The sequence below is a fragment of the Macaca fascicularis genome, chromosome 10 (genome assembly GCF_037993035.2).
Source record: "Macaca fascicularis isolate 582-1 chromosome 10, T2T-MFA8v1.1".
NCBI classification, from domain to species: domain Eukaryota; kingdom Metazoa; phylum Chordata; class Mammalia; order Primates; family Cercopithecidae; genus Macaca; species Macaca fascicularis.
The window spans coordinates 62,780,645-62,801,826 of NC_088384.1; the positions used below are offsets into that span (position 1 = coordinate 62,780,645).

General features: G+C 47.0%; 1 protein-coding gene across 25 annotated transcripts in view; it reads right to left on the reverse strand.

Moving 5' to 3' along the window:
• SYNDIG1 (synapse differentiation inducing 1) overlaps positions 1-21,182 on the reverse strand; it is a 214,889-nt gene that overhangs the window by 62,284 nt on the left and 131,423 nt on the right. For 2 of the 25 annotated variants that reach the window (XM_045362385.3, XM_074003217.1), the window contains exon 4: positions 2,692-4,454. The exons of 19 other annotated variants lie outside the window; for them this stretch is intronic. In XM_045362385.3, the coding sequence (XP_045218320.1) occupies positions 4,359-4,454 (96 nt within the window). In that variant the 3' untranslated portion in view covers positions 2,692-4,358. Of the gene's footprint in view, positions 1-2,691; positions 4,455-11,580; positions 13,238-15,236; positions 15,298-21,182 lie in introns of those variants that run through there. 4 more of the 25 variants (XM_045362387.3, XM_074003223.1, XM_065522688.2 and 1 more) reach the window with 2 other exon arrangements.

The following is a 21,182-nucleotide window of genomic DNA, read 5'->3' on the forward strand; positions in this document are numbered from 1 at the left end:
TCTGACCTGTAACATTTTCCTTCTGTTTGAAGAATTTCCTTGCTATTTCTTATAGACTTCAGCCCTGCTGGCAATGAATTCCCTCAGCTGTTTATCTGAGATAGTTTTTACTTTATCCTTGACTTTTGAGGGATACTCTTACTGGATATGCAATTCTAACTTGCCAGTATTTTTTCTTTATTTGTTTCTTCAAATCTTTAAAGATTGCAGTAAGCTGCATTCTTAGTTGCACAGTCTCTTTTTTCTTTTCTTTTCTTTCTTTTTGAGGGAGTCTTGCCCAAGCTGGAGTGCAGGGGCGTGATCTCAGCCTACCATAACCTCCGCCTCCCGGGTTCAAGTGGTTCTCCTGCCTCAGCCTCCCGAGTAGCTGGGATTACAGAGTCGCACAGTTTCTGATAAGTCTGCTGTAGCTTTAATCTTTATTTCTCTAAAGAGAACATCTTCATTCTTTTCAGATGTATTCAAGATTTTCTCTTTGGTTTCAATTTTCCATGATTTTAACAGGATATATCTCAGTTACTTTTGGTTGTTGTTGGTTTGTTTTTGTTTTTTGTTCTAATTCTGCTTGATGTTTTCTCAGTTTCTTAGGACTGTGGCTTGGTGTCTATGACTAATATTGGAATATTGTTGGCCATGATTTTAAAAAATATTTCTTGTGTCTTTTTCTGGTATTCCAATTTTCATATGTTACACTAGTGGCTGCCAATCTTTTTGGCACCAGGGACCAGTTTCGTGGAAAACTATTTTTCCACAGATCAGTGCAGAGGGGATGGTTTCAGGATGAAACCGTTCCATCTCAGGTCATCAGGCATTAGATTCTCATAAGGAGTGTGCAACCTAGATCCCTCACATGTGCAGTTCATAATACGGTTTGTACTCCTATGAGAATCTAATGCCACCAGTGATCTGACAGGAGGCAGAGCTCAGCTGGTAATGCTTGCTCACCAGCCACTCACCTCCTGCTGTGCGGCCCAGTTTCTAATAGGCCACAAACCAGTACTGGTCCACGGCCTGGGGGTTGGAGACCCCTGTGTTACACCATTTCATATTGTTCCACATTCTTGGACTTTCTGTCCTGCTCTGTTTCATTTTCCATTCTTTTTTCTCAATGTGTTTCAGTTTGGGTCATTTCTTTTCACCTACCCTCAAGGTCACTGATTCTTTCTTCAGCCATGTCAAATCTATGTATGAGCCCAATAAAAAATTATTTGTTTGTCTTTTTTGTATTACTGGCATTTCTTTTCATATTTCTGCTGACATCCATTTTCTTAAGTGTTGTCTACCTCTTCCATCAAAGCCTTTCACATATTGATCATACTTGTTTTAAATTACATGTCTGACAATTCCAACATCTGAGTCATATTTGAGTTTGGTTCTGATGATTATTTTGTTTCATCAGTGTTTTCTTGACTTGTGGCCTGCCTTGTAATATTTTGTTGAAATATAGACATATGGTATAGGGCAGAAGATACTGAGTTAAATAAGACTTTCAGGTGAGAATTGATGTTAATTTGGCCAGGAGTTGAAGTGTATTAGATGTTTGGTGTAGATTTATGTGTCAGAAACTTCTAATGTCCTTATTTTTGCCTCCTCCCTTGGCATTTGGGCTCCTCTATATGTGGCACCTAAGTCAGAATATATGTCTTGTGGCTTCTCAAGCTCAACTCATGGTTATTTTCATATGTTACACTAGTGGTTGCCAACCTTTTATGCTCATTCACATGGTGGTAGGGCATAGGGAAGGAAATGTTCTCTGATTTGATCAAGTATCATTCTTTGGAGTGCATAGGTGGCCTGGGGTGCACTCCAGAAAAAGGCATGACTTTAAAATTTTTCTGTTTCTTCCCAGGGTAGAGTTTCCCCCATAACAAAAGCATACCACTGCTTCAGACACTAATACAGGGGAAGAAATGAGACCCGGCAGACATATCAGCACATGGGTTCGGGACTAAATGGCAAAAGAGTTATTTAAAAATATGAATAAGTAGGGTGTAAACTTAGAAATGCAGTATTTCAGCAGATCTGAAATAAGACATTTTGCAAATGGCCATTTAACACGAGAGAATGCCAAATTGTGCTAAGCCAACCAACTGAAACCTTCAAAGTGCTATGCACTTATGATGTGATAAATTATTTACTTAAGTAGCAAAAGTAAATAGAGAAGCTTTCCCAACACTTTGTTTTTAGAATAGCAAGTGAGATGCTTGTGGAAGATTAGCAAATGCTTTAAGGTTGCTCTCTTTTGTTGAGACAGTTTCTATTCCTTTCTCGTACACATATAAAACATCAGGCTGCACATATTTGATGGAATATGCTAACTTAGCTTATTTTTTAACACTCTCAAAATATTTAACGCTATCATTTAGCGTTATCAACATAATGCTGTTTGCTTTGCTCATTGAAGATTCACAAGATTCTTAGCCCTTTTATCTCCATCAGGTAATGTGTTTATCATCATTGCTATGTATGCCAACGGGCATCTGCCATGTATAATAGCATCTCAGTCAAAATGCCTTTTACCTTTTACTGAAATAATGCCATGAACTTATAAGACTGACAGAAGGCATTTTAGGTCAAAGATATTTTGTTAATTTGATATATTGTTTTGGAATAAAGTATTTAGGAAAATAATTGTTCTGTCATTATTCATTTTCCTGTGAACCTATTAATACAAATATGTTATGTGTATAATTTTCTTTCATCATTGGAAATACAGCTGTGGCAGACTATATAGTCCCAAAATAGCAGCTGCAATTTTCCCCATCCTTTATAATCTTCTGGAGCCTTGACATCTATGTCTTCTCCCATGAATGCCTTGACCAGTAGAGCCCAGCAGAAGTGATGCTGCCTGGCTTTGAAGGTTGGATCACAACCAGATCTTGTGTTCCACCTTGATGTAGGATGTTTGCTTGAGGAACCCAGCTGCTGTGTTGTGAGAAAGCTCAAATTAGCCCATGTGCCAAGACCACATGGAAAGGCACTGAGATGGGCCTCCTATGGATAGTTGGTTTAAAGTACGAGCCAACAGCCAGCACTGATGACCAAATGTGGGAGTAAAGACATCTCCAAGTGTTTCCAGACCGTACTGTCTGGTCACCCCCAGCTTTGGGTCTTCCTAGCCGAGGTCCCAGACATCATGTTGCAAAGACAAACCATCCTCATGGTGCCTCTTGAACTCTCAATCACAGAAATCATGAGCATAATGAAAAAGTTGTTTATGCCACCATGTATGGGTAGCAGCAATAAATAGATCAGTGTCGTAAATAAAATTTTGAGATTTATCAGAAAACGGGGAGCTGGAGTTGTGTATGAAATACTTTCCTTTGAAACCGATAAGAATCACATAGACTGTGGCTTGAAGTTTGCAGCAACTGATACAAGGTTATCCTGAAGAAGAATTTACCTTCTCCTCTAGAGTCTTAGGGAAGCTCTCCAGGGCGGCCAGGATTTTGAACCTCTTTAGTTGAGTCCATATTTAAATTCCCAGGGCCTCAGTTTCCTCATGTGCAGAACTCCACAACATGCTTTGCCTCATGCAGGGTCTGAACCTGGAAGCCTCTGCGTCACCCTTTCTCTCCCTCAATGCCACTCAAATGGAAGACACTGAATCCTGATTTTGCACATGAAAGTTAGGCTGGGTCATGCCACATGGGGTCTGTGATACAATATGTTCTGGTCACTAAAAGATGACTTTTCTTTAATGGTTGGAGCTTTGTTGACTAATAATATCATGAAGATAATGTAGTCAGTCTGGGCTATGCTATTACATAGTGGCAACACTACATTTATCTTAATTATAAACGTTAAAAATAAATACAATGTAGAAGCAAGATTCTTGAATTATGTGTGTGCGTGCACTTGCAAATGCATGGTCTTGTTTATGGCACATAAATACCAGCTCCCCTGACAATCATCTACGAACAGGAACACGAAGATGGCAGACTTGTCTCTCTTACCACTTCGCAAATATTGAGAAGTGAAACAAGACTGAATTAGTGTTGTACAAATGATTGGCTACCCTCCAGCTCCTTTCATAACAGCAGCATTTAAAGAGAACAGACTTGATGATGACAATGACCACTGGGCCCAGGAGGAATGGCCCTGGGTCCCCACTCTTCAGAGCAGCTGCAGCGAAGGCCTTAGGAGCTTATGTGTACACACTGCGCAGCCAGTCCAGATCCTCATTACGCATCCAATTAAAGGATCCTTGAGGTGTAACACCAGCCAAGTTTGGCTGAGGGCTGAGGGTTCCACTAAGTCAGACTCACAGGCTTATCATAGGCATTTTCATTTTTCCAGCATTTAAAACAGTGAGATAGACCCAAGACCACAGCTTCTCTTTAACTCTTTTGGCAGTTTTAAATTCCAGGAGGCTTCAACACTCTCGCCCTGCAAAGGAGACTGTAAACCTCAGTCTTCGCATATAAGAGCGGGAGGTTCTGCAGAGGCCATACCTGGAAGAAAACAGGTGCATTTTGTCTCCCTGTATATTATTTGATGATATTATTTGTTGTTGCAATTAAGGAAATACAAGCCCTAATGCCCTGGTCACTTGGCTACAGTAGTTACATATCTGAAATAACAACCACCACCACAAAATAAATAAAATAAAAAACAAAGAAAGGAAAAAGGAAGAAGAGTCACAGGGAGGGGAAGAGGTAAGAGAGAAAAAAATAAAAGACTCATCCAAAAGAAGAAAAGGTCACAGCGGCTATTCTCAGTGTGTAAAATATTCCATTAGCTTTAATATGTGGAGGACATTAGCATTACGCACAGTGGGAAGGAACATTTTTAACACAGAACCTCTTCTTCCAGCTTCAAAAGATGAGAGGAAAATATAAAGCGAATGAAGCTGCTGTTGGGATGATGTCTTTTTCTCCTCGGAGTATAGAGGAGAATACTCCTCTGGGTGGGCAGAATAGCAGGCTCGTCGGGACACAATTTGCCTGGTCAGAAATGACCCCGCAAGAGAAGGAGAGGCTGAGCCCCACAGTGCCCAGGAGGACAGGTGCTCTGCCTCCCAGAGATGGTAAAGAACCCCCCTCCCTGGGCCCTTCCCAGGGACCCCCTTCCCCAGGCTCTCCCCCATCCCCGGGCTCTCCCCTCTCGCGGGGCTCTCCCCTCTCCCGGGGCTCTCCCCCATCCCGGGGCTCTCCCCCATCCCGGGGCTCTCCCCCTTCCACAGGCTCTCCCTCAGGACACCCCTCCCCGGACTCTCCCCACCTCCGGTCTCTCCCTCCTCCCCGGGCTCTCTCAGGACCCCCCTCCTTGGACTCTCCCCCCTCCCTAGGCTCTCCCCCCTCCCCAGGCTCTCCCCCTTTCCAGGGCTCTTACCCCTCTCCAGGCTCTTCCCCTTCCCCAGGGTCTCCCCCTTTTCTGGGCACTCCCCACTCCCCAGGATCTGCCTCAGGACCCCCCTCCCTGGGCTCTTCCTACTTCCCAGGCTCTCCCCTCTCCCCAGGCTCTCTCTCAGCATCCCCCTTCCCCAGGCTCTCCCCACTCACCGGGATTTCCCCTCCACTACGCCAGGGGTCTGCCCCTCCCCAGGCTCTCCCCCATCCCTGGGCTCTCCCTCTTCTCCAGGTTCTCCCTGCTTCCCGGGCTCTAACCCCTCCCCAGCCTATCTCCCCTCCCAGACCTTCCCTCAGGACCCCCTTCCCGGGCTCTCCCCACTCCCAGACCCTCCCTCAGGACCCCCTTCCCAGTGTCTCCCCTCTCCTAGACTCTCCCCCCAGGATCCCCCCTTCTTGAGCTCTCCCTCAGCCTCCCCTTCTTGAGCTCCTTGGCCAGGAGCCCAGCGGGGAAGGTCTTGGGTTTGCCCGCCCTTTTGGGGGGCTTCCTTGTGGTAAATCTCAGAGGGCAAAATGCACCCCCGGGCCTTGCCATGTTGACCGGGGAGTCTGAGGGTGAAATGGGTTGCCTACGTCTGGGATCCTTTCGGAGAAGGAGGTGGCTCTTATAAAGTCGAGTTCTCAGGAGCACCAGGCAGGCAGTGTCTAGAAGCTCATTAAAGGTCTGGTCTTACAGGCATTGCTGTTGCACCTCCAAAGGGTGCAGCTGTGACTGTGAGGAAGGCATGCAAGTCCATTCCCAGCTTTCCCTGGTTCGGAGTAGTGCCGTGTCCCCTTTTGTGCTCCAGTCAACCGGTTGGGAGGTGGCAGGGCAGCAGAGAGAAGGGTGTCCTGATGGGGCAGAGTCGGTGACTGAGTTTAGGAGGTGAGGGAGAGGAAGGATGCGGGCCAGGAGCACGGACGTTCGGTGGGGATGGCTGGAGGGTGAGCAGCCCCTTGCAGAGCCACGCGATGGGGTGCAGGCCCCGTGCTGTGGGAGAACCCTGGGGACAGCATCCAGGCGGCCACCTCTTCTCGGCCCACCTATCACATCGGGTAAATTTTCTGTGTCTGTTATGTAAACCTCCTGAGTGACCTAAGCAGCTACAGGAGAAGGGGGAGGCCTGAGAGTACACGGATGCCACGGAGGGCCGTGGAAGGGGACAGATACCTCCAGAAGCTGCCGAAGCCACCTCTTTGGCCCACACTCTGAAGGTCAGCACCCTGAAGGTAGCAGGCCGGGGCTCTGCTACCTGGCCTGGTATTTCAAACCCTACAAGGACAGGGCCTTGGTCCTGCTCTGTGCTGTGTCCCCAGTGCCGGCACCCTGTGTGGCAACAGTAGCTCAGTGAAGGGTTGGGAAGTGCATACCCTATGAGCAGCAGCTGGGCATCACAGCAGCAGCAAACAGCGAAGCTAGCAGGCGATTTTCTCTCCTCCAGGCTCAGCCAGTTGCTGTCCAGGTGTGAAGGCTGAAGCCCCGTCCAGCTGCCTCAGCCCCTGCACCTGCTCCTTTCTGCTCCGCCTTGCCGGGGCCTCCTTGCACCTTCTCCTGGGAGCTGCTGCTGCTCCCCACAAATCAGATTCTGTGCTTTCTCCTGCTGAACCCAGAAACCTGGGCCCTGAGGTGGCTGAGAGTGCAGAAGGCAGGCCTTTCACTGCCTGAGGGAAGAAAGGTTGGCCCACCCTTGTACTGGCAACATGATCTCGGCCCTGTCTGGAATGGGAGCTTCAGTTTCCTTCGAATTAAAATCCCCAAAGGCGGAGCTGGGGGGATGTTGGTGGAGGAGGGGCGCGAGCCCCTGGAAAGGCTTTGGTGAAAGGCCTTGAGCTGGGTGGGAAGGAGGTGCTGGCCAGATGGACAACATGTCACAACGCCAGGTAGAAAACCTCACCTTCTTAGAGCCACAGCCCCTGTCTCGGAATAGTGTTCTTAAATGTATACAATAAAATACAGAGGCTTAAAAGATGAACCAAATATAATGAAATAGAGCTTTGGAAATATTAAAAGTCATAATCAATATAGAAATATATGGGCTACTTTAAGACATTAAATAGCAACTAACATTTGGGTTTGCATTTTTAAAGTAGTGATGAGCATAAACAATATTTTAAGATACCATCAACAGCTGTTATGTGATGTGAAGACATCTGTGGTTTCTCCTGGTACAAAGTCACAACAAACTCTGCCGTGTGCTGCTTACACTCCTAATTGGAGGAAGTGCTAAATTTCAGCTAGAGGTTGATGAAAATAATGATGTAACTCATTTTCCACCCAGGCTCATGGATGTGCTAAATGACTTCCCTGGCCCTCTTAGGGGTCCTTCCTCTAGAGGGGAGAGGGGAAGAATCCCACGTTCTCTGAGCTGCAGAGGGACATTGAGAACTTTGGGCAGCAGCGAACTGAGAGGAGGTGGAAGATGAAAGACTCTGCAGACTTTCCACTGGGCGCCCGTTTCAGGGACAGCAGTGTGGGGTAAACTGAGTACCTGTGTCCCCTCTGAAAATGTGCCTGTGAGGAGAGGCCACCTGGAGGGGAAACTGGGTGAGTTCTTGACCCCGAAAAAGCCTGCCTAGCCCTGGGGCCATGGGGAGGATGAAGTGGGTGCAGCATGGGCTCCTTGTGCTCCCAGGCTCCTACAAAGCTCGACAGTCTTCACTGAGGGGCCCAGCAGTTAGAGAGAGGTGGCCTCTCCTGCTGGGTCAGGAGCTTGGTTCTGGAAGGGTGCTAAAGTAAGAGAGCACAACCTGGGGTCGGAAGATCCAGGCTGAACCCAGGTCTTGCCCATCACCCCCTTAGGGATTTCAGGTGGGTGGTGGGGTTCTCTGATTGATAGTATCAGAGTCCCTGTTTCCTGCAACATTGGAGCAACACCCCTCCCTGGGTCCATTTCATTTCACACGGGTGTTGGGGTGTGAGGATCTTTAGAAGACCATCATACAAGGAAAGGCAAGCTATTAGGGGTGGACAAAACGCTGTGTGGACCAATTACATGGATGTTCAAATATTAGCAAGGAAGCTGCCTAACCTACTTAAGATACTAACGTCTTTAAGAATTTCAATAAACATGTACAAATTGGTTGTTAATTTCAAATATTAGCTTTCACTTATTAAAGTAGGCCCCTGAAATAACTCCTTTGAAACATAAACTTGTTAATTGCAAGGTAACAGAAGTGCTTGAAAGCAATAATGCTGCTTTAAAATATTTGACAAGTCAGACGTTTGAGACCATTTCCCCACACCTGGTCCAAACTACAACGTATTGTTAAGTTCTGTTCATTTCATTCTCCACTCACCAATTACATTAATTTATGCATATAAACATTCTAAGTATAGCCTAAGCATTTAAATAGGCGAAGCAGGACTTCTCCTTGACAACAATTTGTCAATAATTAGCACTTTAATAGTATTTGTGTTTTATTTATACCCTGACAACTTCCAAAAAGGATCTGTGTGGAGGGTTAGCTCATTCCTCCCATGTGACTCCCTCTCCCCCTCCTTCCCTCCCCCTCTCTCCCTCCCTCTCTCACTGCCTCCCTCCCTTCCTTCCTTCCTTCTTTTGATTTTCCTAGCCCCAGTTTCTAAGATCTAATTTAATATATTGCTGTGATCACTCCAGAGTCTTAAATTAGCAACTTTAGGTTAGTTCCCCTCAGATTCTGTTTTCACTGGAGAGTGGGAGGTTTGGGGAAAGTGCTCTGATGAACCAGTTCCCTTTATTCTTGGTTGTTGCCTCCCTACTTCACTCTTTACAACAACCAGTCAAACAAACAAACAAAAAAGTATATTTATTATATTCCTTTACCAAACCACAGATTACACGAATACTAAAAATTCTAATCATGCACATTAATATCTCAGAGTGAGGCTGGGTGCAGTGGCTCATGCCTATAATCCCAGCACTTTGGGAGGCTGAGGTGGGAGGATCATTTAAGCCCAAGAGTTCAAGACCAGCCTGAGCAACATAGTGAGGCCCCATCTCTACAAAAAAATTTAAAAATTAGCCAGGTGTGGTGGGCATGGTGGTGTGTGCCTATAGTCCCAGCTACTTGGGAGGCTGAGGCAGGAGGATCAATTGAGCCCCGGAGGTCAAGGCTGCTATGAGCCGTGATAGTGCCATTGCATTCTAACCTGGGCAACAGAGAGAGATACTGTCAAAAAAAAGAAAAGATCTGAGAGCGATGCCCAACCCTGCTGGCGATCAGGGTGCTCTCCATGGTCTGCCTCACCCAGCACTGGTAACAGCCTCTCTCCCCTACCTGGGAGGCAGCGTGGCCTCTCCATTCATGTTATCCCCCAAAGCCCTAGATTACCATCCTCTTCTATCTCCAGACACTAAGAATTCAGGTTCCAAATCCCATTTATGCCATTTATGCCCTTGTCCTTTGGGTGTCATGATTTAAGCTGGGAATGTTCCTTAAAGTCCCAACTGTAGCTGGAGAAGAGCTGCAGGGGCACTCCGTCAGTCTAGAAGGGCTCTGGGAGATGCCTCAGGAGCTGGTTCTGTGTGGGCTGAGCAGGAGTTCCGGCACAAGGTCAGGAGGGCAAGCATGAAGGGAGAACCTCTGTGTCGAGGTGTCGAGGCAGGGGGTGCGGGTGGCTTTAGGATCCTCAATGGGGGACACAGGAAGCTCGGGGTCTGGCTAGGCACAATGGGTACGCTGAGGGCAAATTCTCCCCCAGTCCTAGCTCCATGCTGGGGTCCATGGGCAGGTCTGTGTCATGGAAGGCTGATGGTGAGGCCAGCAAGGAGACTGCACCAGGCCTGGGCATGCAGCTCTGTCCAGGGAGATGGCAGGACAGGGAGCGGCTGTCCAGGTGCGGATGCTGCTGTCTCTCTGATTTGCAGAGTAGGCTTGCTTGCTCCCATACAGCACACACAGCAGCTGTCAGCCTCACCACATCTTGTCTTATCTTATCTCAGAGGCCCTGGGATAGGGAGTAACTTGGCCAGGGTCACATAGCTGGGACTGGCCGTCACCAGGATGCTTTCAAACTTCCAACCCCAAGCACCCAGACCCTTTATCTAAGTAACAGGGAGGTCTGATATCTTCCAGGTTGCCTTGGAGGTGGGCAGTCTAGCCAAGCATTGGGAGGGTCTGCTCTGACACCCTGCCTTCACCCCATCCCATGGTGCCATCTCCCAGAGACGCAATCTCCTCATCCATAAAGCATTCCTTCCCATTTCATCACTGTTGTGGAGGCACGCATGTGACAGAGCTCATGAAGCACTCAGCATGGTGCCTGGCACATGGAAAAGCTCAGGATGTGACAGCCTGTGGTTGAGATGGGCACGCAGGATGTGTCCCGTTGTTGGGGTGGATACCTTCTGGGGTTTGTCCCTGCTCCTGAGTGGCTGGCAGTGATGTGTCTAGATCCAGGAGCCTCCCAGACCCTGAGTTCTTGACTCCTGCAACCATTTGTTTATGGACCACCAAGAGCCAAAACCCTTCATGCACACTTTTTGAAGATGAAGAGCTGTTATAATTCTGTGCTGGGACCGAGGGGGAATATTTCTGAGTTAAGATATATTTAGAAGCATATCTAAGGTTGACTTTCCTTTAAGCCTTTTCTCCTAGCTTTTGAATTCTGTTAAGTTACTGGGAAATAAAATTAATCTTTTGCAGGTTAATGAAAGGTTGTGCCAAGATCAGTTTTAAGTCCTGCTGCCAAAGCCATTCTTTAGTCTTATGGCTTGGGATGCCACGTGTCATGAATAATAGCACAGGCTGCTTTCTTCTCCTGCTTTAAGACAAAGGCACAAGGATGTTTATGTCAACAGGGACCATCACAAATATTCCCAAGTAGACTCAGGACTCAGGGGCACGTGATGTCTGTCCTGGCACCAAAGGGTTAAGCCCTGTCCAAAAATTAAAGGCACCTTCCCAGCCCTTTCCACTAAGGTCAGACTGTTCCTATCTAAATAAAAAAGATGAATTATTTGGAGAAAAGAAAAGTCTTAGGTGGCCTCCGTGCTCCTAAGTGGTGACGAGGATTAATGAAGAATTTGCAGAAAGAATCGGCCTTTCTCATGAAAGGCACACAGTGGTGGCAGGTTGAATATTTTGCCTCTAACCATGCAGACCCTTAGAGAACTTGATACATAAACTATGTGATATTCCCTGGGGCAATATTTTTCTTGCTCTTGCCATTAAGTGGCTATGTCCCTGTCAGCACAGCTATGCAATGGAACTGGATATGTCAAGAACACTCTCATTAAGACATGCAATTACAGGAAGCAGTGCAGGGTTTGGTACTCCCTGTATTTTATTTTAGAACACCTGAATTACAGTATTATCCCATTCTCGGGGATCACACGTGACAGTAACAAGAGGGCTCTGGCCAGATTCGCTATGATTCTTGAACTTAGAATGCTCAAGGGAGACCAGCACCATGGGCTAAAACCGAACAGCAGAGCCACGCTGCATGAGGAGGGGCCTGGGAGAGGCACCTGGCCCATTTCCTGTGGAGGAAGTGGAAGCTTGTGGGTAGAAGGCCTCCAGGTAGAGGTTGAGGAAGGGCTCCTGGAGGGGTGGCATGGGAGGACAGGCCATGAAAGGTTGGGGTGGCAAGTGCACACCAGGGTACGGAAGGCAGGAGAGAGTGGGAGAGGGAGGGTGTGGCCCTGCTGAGACCCTATGGGCAGGATGGTCCTGCTGTGGGTAGGAGGGGACTGCTGGAAGTAGAGCCCTAAGCTGAGTTGTGAGAGCCACCAACCTCCAGCAAAGGTGCTCTGAGTGAGCTCTGCAGAGCATCAGGAACCACTGAAGCCTGGGCTGGAGACAGGCACCAGCTTACCCGCCTTAGGAGCATTAACTTGGGGACTTTGGCTGACACAAGAGAAAAGGGAGGTACGAAAACAGGGTGGTGAACTGGAAGAACAATCTAATGGTTCCAAAAAGTGGCAGGCCATGAGAACCAGACTAGAGTAAAGGGACAGCAGACAGGAACGGAGAGGCCAGGAGCCTTCGTAGAGAGAGAATGCTTGGGATTCACAACCTGGAGAATGTGGTGAGGCGAGGGGAGGGAGCTGTGGGCCGTGGTTTGGAGCCCTGGATGTGGGCAGACAGTAGTTCCAGCAGCAGAAATAAGGCGAACACTCAGAGGCAACATCCTGAGCATCGCGCGGTTCAGCTAGGGGAGCAGATTTGAGAGAATCTGCCAGGAAGCGTGCCTGAGAGCTGGCTGAAGACAGAAGATGCCCCTCTGACTAAGGAAATAAGATGCCAGTTCAACTCATTTCCTGTCATTGCAGCAGGGCAAAGCCCTCAAAGAAGACGCAGCCCTTCTTGACAAGGCAAAGGCGCCGAGAGTGGCCTGGCTTCCTCCTGTGGACCCATCTCCCTCTCCCTGGGCAGCACCAAAGCACAGCTCTGGGCAAAGAACACTTACATGCACCTGGGCAAATACACAGTGCCTGGGCCAGGCAGGGAGAAGGTCAGGTGGCTTCGTGAAGGGCTCTGCCTCCCTCCAGACTCATCAGCTCATCAGCCAATTTGGGGCAACTCCCTTTCTCGAGATTCAACTTTCATGCATAATAAATTGTGCCCTGCTGAGAGTGTTACTTGCAAGATACCTTTCCAATTACCTAAAATCCAGCTTAAGGACCAGAACAATCAGGCAATGCATAAATCTGAGCTTCCTTTGTGGGTGGTGTGCGTGACTCAGGAGCCCTGCTGTGGAATCAGAGATGGGGATAGTACATTCATTCTGGCTGGTTAGCACTCGGCCCCACTGTGTGCACAGCTTCATGCATAAACATGCTTCCGAGTGCCCACGGCGGGTGATTCGGAATCGTTGCATGGACACAGGTGGCTCTGGAATGAAGAATCGCCACTTACCATATCCTTTTTGGTTCTCACACCCCGTATGACATCCCCAAAGGAATGCAAAGCATTCTATACACCTATGAAGAGCAGGGCAAAATTTTTCAAAATTATCACAGGAATGCAGAGAATCATTTTAAAACTGAGCTTGGAGAGCCTCAAGATACCCTGTCTGTCCACCCACCAGTGTCAGTCTAAAATTAGCTGGGTGAGAGCTGCAATTTCCATGTTTTCACCTGTGTTTAGGATTCCTGGCAGGCAGCACCACAAAGTATTGCCCTCCTGTTCTTTGTGTTTTCTGTGCCTGAAAACCTTTCCAGGGTGGCCTGGAAGCTCCTGTGCTTTTCCTTTTGACCAAAAAGAGATGATCAGAGGCACCACGTGGTGGTAGTGGTGGGTAGGGTTGCACGTGGGATGGACCTGGGAGCATAGGGAAGGGGCAAAGAGGATAATGGCAGAATGGGAGAAATGGGGAAGCCTTGGGGTGCAGACATGTGTGGAAAACACAAGCTCAGACTGGGTGGAGTGGGCTCTTGAGGGGTGATACTGTCCAGATAGAGGTCGGGCCTTGCACGGTGAGCTGAGATACGAATGTTCAAGTGGCCCCAAACCATGGAGCTTCTGGAGAGTCAGTTGTGCTGGTGACTTGGTTATAAACTCATTCTTCCAATTTCCTATACTCTAGGGCAGGGCCGGCTCTCAAAGGCACCTCTCTCGGCCTGTCTGTTTTGCTATTTCCAAGTCCCCTGAGCAGTCTGCAGTCCTGTTGCATCATCATTTATTTCCGAATTCACCGAGGCATCCATCCCTTCCAGCTCCCAGCAGAGTCCAGGGGCTCACCATCCTCTGCTCCTGCGTGTGCTTGAGTGCTGCCACAATGCAAAGCTTCCAGGGACATACATACAGACTGATACAAGTGAATGCTGCAGCTGTGCTTCAGAGACCCTTTACTACTTTATACACAGTCTAGACAGGTTAAAAATAAAGAGTGCCCCGTCTAAAAGGAAGGACAGAAAAAGAAAAGCAAAGGGCATCCCACATCCGCCTTCCACGTCAAAGCACAAGATCGAGGTAATTTTTTCAGCTCTAAATTGGGCATTTGCTATGCTCTCTGTCTGGGATTCTTATAACTCCCTAAGCACCAGAAAATGCTAAAGCTAAGCAAAGAGGCAAGGAAAGGGGGACAATGCCGAGAACTGCTACCTCCAGAGTCATGAAGCATGGGTCCTGTCCTCTTGCTATGCCATTCTTTTACAGCAGAGGTGTAGATGGTAATGTGATGAGCAACTTTAAAATGCCCATGACACTGAGATGAACCTAAAATAGCCCTGAATTCCCATGAGAATCTATAATGTGCTGATCAACCAATGACTCATTTGTCACCCCTCATGTGAATCTATAGGTTTGGCTTGCACCAACATATGGACACACAAAATTACTGTCCTCCATACAAAGCACTACTGTATGCTGTTTTTCTGAACATCACCTAATCTTAGCTTTAATTCTAGAGTGCAAGGGTTGGCCAAGAGAACTGAGCTTATGTTATCAATATCATTCACATGATTCCCTCCATCTACATTTCTCAGCCCCATCCTTACTGATGGGCATCGGGCGGTCTGAGAGGTACTTATTGCCTCATTTGTGGCTGAAAGCTTTCCCTTACCAACAGGAAAGGTAGTTTCAGTTACTTTTTAATTATTGTCTCATCTATGAGATCAGCATACATAACACCTTGTGTATTCCTCCCGAGTATTTTGCTATGTGCACACGTTTCATGTTCCTGTGTGCAGAGGTCTGGACACGGGGGTCCTGCGGTGCTGTCACTTGAAGTGGGTCATTTGGTGGGTGATGGATTGTCACCTTTAAGATTTTATTGGAGGGGCGCGGTGACTCACGCCTGTAATCCCAGCACTTTGGGAGGCCGAGGTGGGCAAATCACCTGAGCTCAGGAGTTTGAGAACAGCCTGGCCAACATGGTGAAACCCCATCTCTACTAAAAGTACTAAAATTAGCTGGGCATGATGGCAGGCGCCTGTAGTCCCAACTACTCAGGAGGCTGAGGCAGGAGAATCGCTTGAACACAGGAGGCAAGTGAGCTGAGATCACGCTACTGCATTCCAGCCTGGGCGACAGAGCGAGACTGTCTCAAAGAAAAAAAAAATACTTAGAAGATAATATTGCCAAAATTTAAAATAATTTCTGCATTATTTGTCGCGGGTTTATATTCTAGAAAGCATTGATAGATCATACCTTTATAATTAAAATATCTTTTCTTAGGTATACAACTGGAAGGACACACTAAAATTCAGCATTGGAGACTACGGGGTTTAGCTGCCAAAGATGTTTTGAATGTGCTCTAACATCTTGTTTCATAAGAAGATCTCATCCTGGAAAAGTCTGTAAAATAGATTTCTGTGTAAACCTGTATTTTAAATATACTTGAAGTAAACTGCAAGACATTATGTTAATACGTTAATGTTACCTTCGGGTATTTGTGATGCACATAACTGCCCTTGACTTACCCATTGTAAATATTGGGAGTTTTAAAAGATTAGGTTTTCATCAAATGGAGTACACCTAAAAAGTCTACAAAAAGGGAAGAAAGTAATTAATAGAAGGTTCTCCAGCTGTGGCCAACTCAAGTCCCAGTGTGCCAGTGAGAGAGCAGTTGGGCTTCCCTGTCCCCACAGCTGCCTGTGAATTTCAGCCCTTGAAGCAGGGAGAGGTGGAGCCCCAGGCCATCTCTACTGTGAATGTGGCCCATGGTGACTGTCTCGCTCTTGAGGAGAAAAAGTCACAGCCAGGCAGCAGGAGGGGCGAACATTCGTCATGGGCCAAGGCTCTTCCTAGCCCCGCTTTCCACTCCAGCAGCCCGGGTGAATCAGGCATTGAGGACAGCCCTTTGGCCAGAACCACGGTGCCCAACTGGGACTCTCATCAGCCCGAATGAGGTGGAGTTTTCTTTCTTTTCTTTTCCTTTTTTTTTTTTTTTTTTTTAGACGGAGTCTGGCTGTCTCCCAGGCTGGAGTGCAGTGGTACAATCTCAGCTCACTGCAAGCTCCGCCTCCCGGGTTCACGCCATTCTCCTGCCTGAGCCTCCCGAGTAGCTGGGACTACAGGTGCCCGCCACTATGCCCAGGTAATTTTTTTCTTTTTTGTATTTTTAGTAGAGACGGGGTTTCACTTTGTTAGCCAGGATGGTCTCGATCTCCTGACCTCGTCATCCACCCGCCTTGGCCTCCCAAAGTGCTGGTATTACAGGCGTGAGCCACGGTGCCCAGCCTTTTTTTTTTTTTTTTTTTTTGAGACAGTCTTGCTCTGTTGCCCAGGATGGAGTGCAGTGGCATGATCGTGGCTTATTGCAACCTCTGCCTCCTGGGTTCAAGCAATTCTCCTGCCTCAGCCCCCACTAGTAGCTGCAATTACAGGTGCGTGCCACCACGCCCAGCTAATTTTTATATTTTTAGTAGAGATAGGGTTTCGCCATGTTGGCCAGGCTGGTCTCGAACTTCTGACCTCAGGTGATTCAACTGCCTCAGCCTCCCAGAGTGCTGGGATTACAGGCATGAGCTACAGTGCCCGGCCAAGGTTCAAAAAGAACTTTCACCAGGTCATCAGTGGCAAACAAAGCCCAAATGAGTGGAAAGAGGTTCGTTCATATAACACATGATTCTTGAAAACTCCTTATTTCCAACTCCCTATGGACAGTACTACCTAAACTGCCCAGGGCAGCTTCAAAACGAAGATCCCAGAATCATCCTCCAAGCACTGCTTCTTCTCCTGCTCGTCTGTGTCCACTTTCCAAGTCAGCATCCAGGGGAAAGCATTCTGACGAACACAGGAGCACACGATCTTCTGCTGACTGCAATCCTCTTGCTTGGCAGCCCCTGGCCCCCGCTGATCCTGCATGCTCCCCTACGTCACCCCAGGGGTGGGCATGTGTGCTGCGCTCTGCCCACCTGTAGCACAGGGTCTAAACTCCGGATCTCTACTTCCAGAAAACCCTTAGAGTAAGGATTAACTGGGCTACAGTAAGTTTCCTAAATCTATTCGAGGTAGCATCTGGATGGACATTTCTAATTCAGATTTGTTCTCTTTTCCTAGTAACTTTTTCAATAATATAATAGTCAATTATATAATAACCCAAGGTTTTACCTTAAAATGCAATTCGTACTTTTGATTTAGCATGAGGTCAACAGAACCTAAGATTTGAGGACAAAGTGAAATCTGGGGTAATTGTCTGCTAGATATCTATTAGAATTCAGTGAAATAGTTTCCCAGAGACAACTGTTCATGAGTTGTCGCTCACGGCAAGAGGGGTCAGTCCTCAACCATCAGCTATTTAGGAGGCAGGGACATTCCAGTAACCACAGCCTCATAGCCACATCCCCTGACACAGGTGGAGCTTCGAGACCTGGCTTGAGGCCATCTGAGGACAGCACTGGCTGCCCACATGGCTGTGCTGGAGACACTTGTAATGATGCTCCAGTACCTCTGAGATCAGCCAGCACATTGTTGGATTGTCCCAGCCTCTGTCCAGGTTGGCCTGGCAGTCACAGAAATGGCCACAGATAGTGACCAGAAGCCAAGGGACACCACACAAAACCATAATTCTGTAGGACCTGCACAGAAGACCTCAATCTTAAAAGAGATGCAAAAGAAATGTGTGAACAGCTTTGCTGTTGGAGGCATGCTAAATTCTAAAAGCTTCAGGTACATCATTTAAAGAAAAATGATCACATGTGGGAAATGTAATTGGAGGTGAGCCCTGAGTCCAAAAGGAAGAGTGCACAGCTTACATTGTAATGCATTGCGATGTCAACCCTGGATCCCACACATCACAGGTTTGCAGACTCTGCCCTTGGACAATCAGCATGCATATTTTCTCTGCTACAGACAAATAATCACAAAATCAAGATGCTAATTACCAAGACAATGCATCACCTATCAGTGGAAAAAAACATCTATCCAATCCACTGCAAGGAGCAAAGCAGACATGATGTATTTGTTCATTTACACATCAAAACAAGTTAAAATCAGTAACTAACTGCAGCATGGATTCCAGAGGAAAAAAATAGATAAGAAACCTGATTTGTCTTGGCTGCACCAGATCATTAATATTTATATGGAATTCTTTAAATCCAGAAGTTGCAAAACAGCTCTCAGAAGCTACAATCAGCATATTAAATATGCATACTGAGACAGAGATACAGACTGGGGGAGGGAGAGAGAGAGGAAAGATGCCACTTGACTGCTTGACTGCCCTCACACATTTCCCTGATACAAGTTAAAATAAACCCATGCGGTAATATTGGAGCCATCCTCTAGCAATGTTTTTCAATGCATTTGTCTGCAAAGTCAGTGTTATACTTGTGTCTGGCTGGGCTCTTATAGCCCTCATTGCAACCTTTGTTTACATGTCACTCACCCAGGAAGGCAGATGTGGGCCCACTGCAAACTCTTCCCACCCATCTGTCCCTGGGTAGCATTTTCTTTCTGTGTGGCTCCATCACTCCTGCTTGGTTGAGATGCCCTTTGTCAGGACTTTCTCCTGGACCCCAGCACAGGTTTCATGTCTTTACCCAGATGCCCCCCGACTACTTGCCCATGACCTTGGATGCCCTGCGACTCTCAAGGGAAAACTTGGCTCTTGTGCTGATTCTGAATCTACCAGAGCCTAACAGACGCATTCATTAGATGGGATTCAATTTACTTTAAATTTGGGGACGTTAAAAAATAAGGAACTTAAGGATAAAAGTGGAATCTGGAGGGATGCATGGAACATTATCCCAGAGTCACTGGAAAGGAGTCCCGATCCAGACCTCAAGAGGGGATTCTTGGACCTCGTGCCAGAAAGAATTCGAAGTGGGTCCATAAAGTAAAGTGAAAGCAAGTTTATTAAGAAAGTAAAGGAATAAAAGAACGGCTACTCCACAGGCAGAGCAGCCCCAAGGGAGGGCTGCTGGTTGGCTCTTTTTATGCTTATTTCTTGATTATATGCTAAACAAAGGGTGGATTTTTCATGATTTTTCTGGGAAAAGGGTGAGCAATTCCCAGAACTGAGGGTCCCCCCACTTTTTGGACCATATAGGGTAACTTCCTGACATTGCCATGGCACTGTAAACTGTCATGGCGCTGGTGGGAGTGTCTTTTAGCATGTAATGAGCAGTGCGGAAGACCAGAGGTCACTTTCATTGCTATCTTGGTTTTGGTGGGTTTTGGCTGGCTTCTTTACTGCATCCGTTTATCAGCAAGGTCTTTATGACCTGTATCTTGTGCTAACCTCCTGTCTCATCCTGTGACTTAGAATGCCTAACCTGGGAATGCAGTCCAGCAGGTCTCAGCGATACCTTAACCAGCCCCTGTTCAAGATGGAGTCACTCTGGTTCAAATGTCTCTGACACCCACACTTATGCATGATTATGAACAGCACCATCGAGGTGTGGAATCCGTGGAGCTCCAGTTCCACACAATGCACATGTTCTAAGCTTTGGAAAAAAAAAAAAAAAAGAAGAATAGACATTTCAAAAGAGGTCTGCCTTTGTGACAGGGTTTAGAGAGAACATGAAAATGTTGTTCACTTTGGTAAGATAAGTGATTAGAAAGATGGATAGGTGACAGCTTCTGAGAACACCCGGGGCATTTTGTTTCAGACGTTTGGGAAAGTCCCAGTTCATTTATTGTGTCAGGCAAAGGTTGACTGCGACTGTGCTCCTGGTTGGGGGCAATTGAAGGGAGGAGAACGAACTCCCCTGGCCTTCCTCCAGATATTCTTCTCCCCATCTCTCTGTAGGAGCAGGTATCCACTGTGACCCCACAGTGCCTGACGAATGTCTCTGCTCATTTCCTTGTGAAGAAAATTATTCTGGGCTAAGGATGGGTTGTTTTCCAAACACACCGTTTCTATACGCTGCTTTCTGACAACTCCTCCTGATGGTCTACTCCACTCTCAATGCAATGCTTCCTTGCTGAGAATGCCCTGTCAGTGGACAGACCCTGCTTTGCACTCAGGGCTTTTGGCCCTCCACTGCCATCCCAGGCCTGTGTCCAGGTCTCCCTTCTACTGCATACAGCTGAAGTCCTGCGATTTACTTCCTCCCTGAGGCCGTGTCCTACTCAGGGCACCTCTGTCATTATTGTGTCCATCTACCGTGCAGGAACAAGCCAGAAAGACCAGGGAATTAACACTTCTTGTGAACAGCTCTCATCTATGGGCACCTCCAGCCCTCACCTCCCTGCTCAGTGGCAGAGCTTGGAGGACTAGGAATGAAGCTTCCTCCAGAAGTCCCCATGGGTTAGGGAAACTTGTCTACAGTCCTGCCAAAGGCATGTGTTCACAGGATTTGGCAGCATGATTTGATCTTAGCCACAATCTCTCCCAACTCTGGACACTCTTTGGTAATGCTGCATTTAAAAACCACATGGTTCATCTTTATGAAATGACCAAGCAGAACACAGGTGTGCACATCTTTGCATCAGACACAAACACAACCGGCATTTAAGTGAGCATCTACAATGTGGCAGATTCCACACCCAGTGGCTCTTTGTAGCATTTAAATAAAGATTGTTTCTTCATTTGCATTGGAGTGAGCTGTGTGGGCTTCTTCCCATGTCCTTACACTCCTCATTAGCCTTGATAGCATTGTGTTGGTTACTCATGCAGTGCAAAGAGCCAGTTCGAATTTCAGTTAGTACCAGAAGAAATGGGAATTCAAGTGACAGATAATCTAGGTCCGTAAACCAAGCTTCCAATTTTGTAGTCAAAAATCTTGCTGTTATAAAAAATAATATATTATCTGTACAAACAACTAAGGAAACAGAAATGTAGATTTCTGCTTCTAACAATGCCAGACTGGTAACCCTTCTACAGAAGACAGCTAAAACACATTAAAGAAACATCAAAGAAAATATTTTGTAAAGCATTAAAGAGATAAGATGAGGGATTATCTGGTCAAGACCAGAGAGAGGACAATAATTCAGAAGGGTGGACCAGTCATATGAGGACACACATGTCCTAGGGATGTT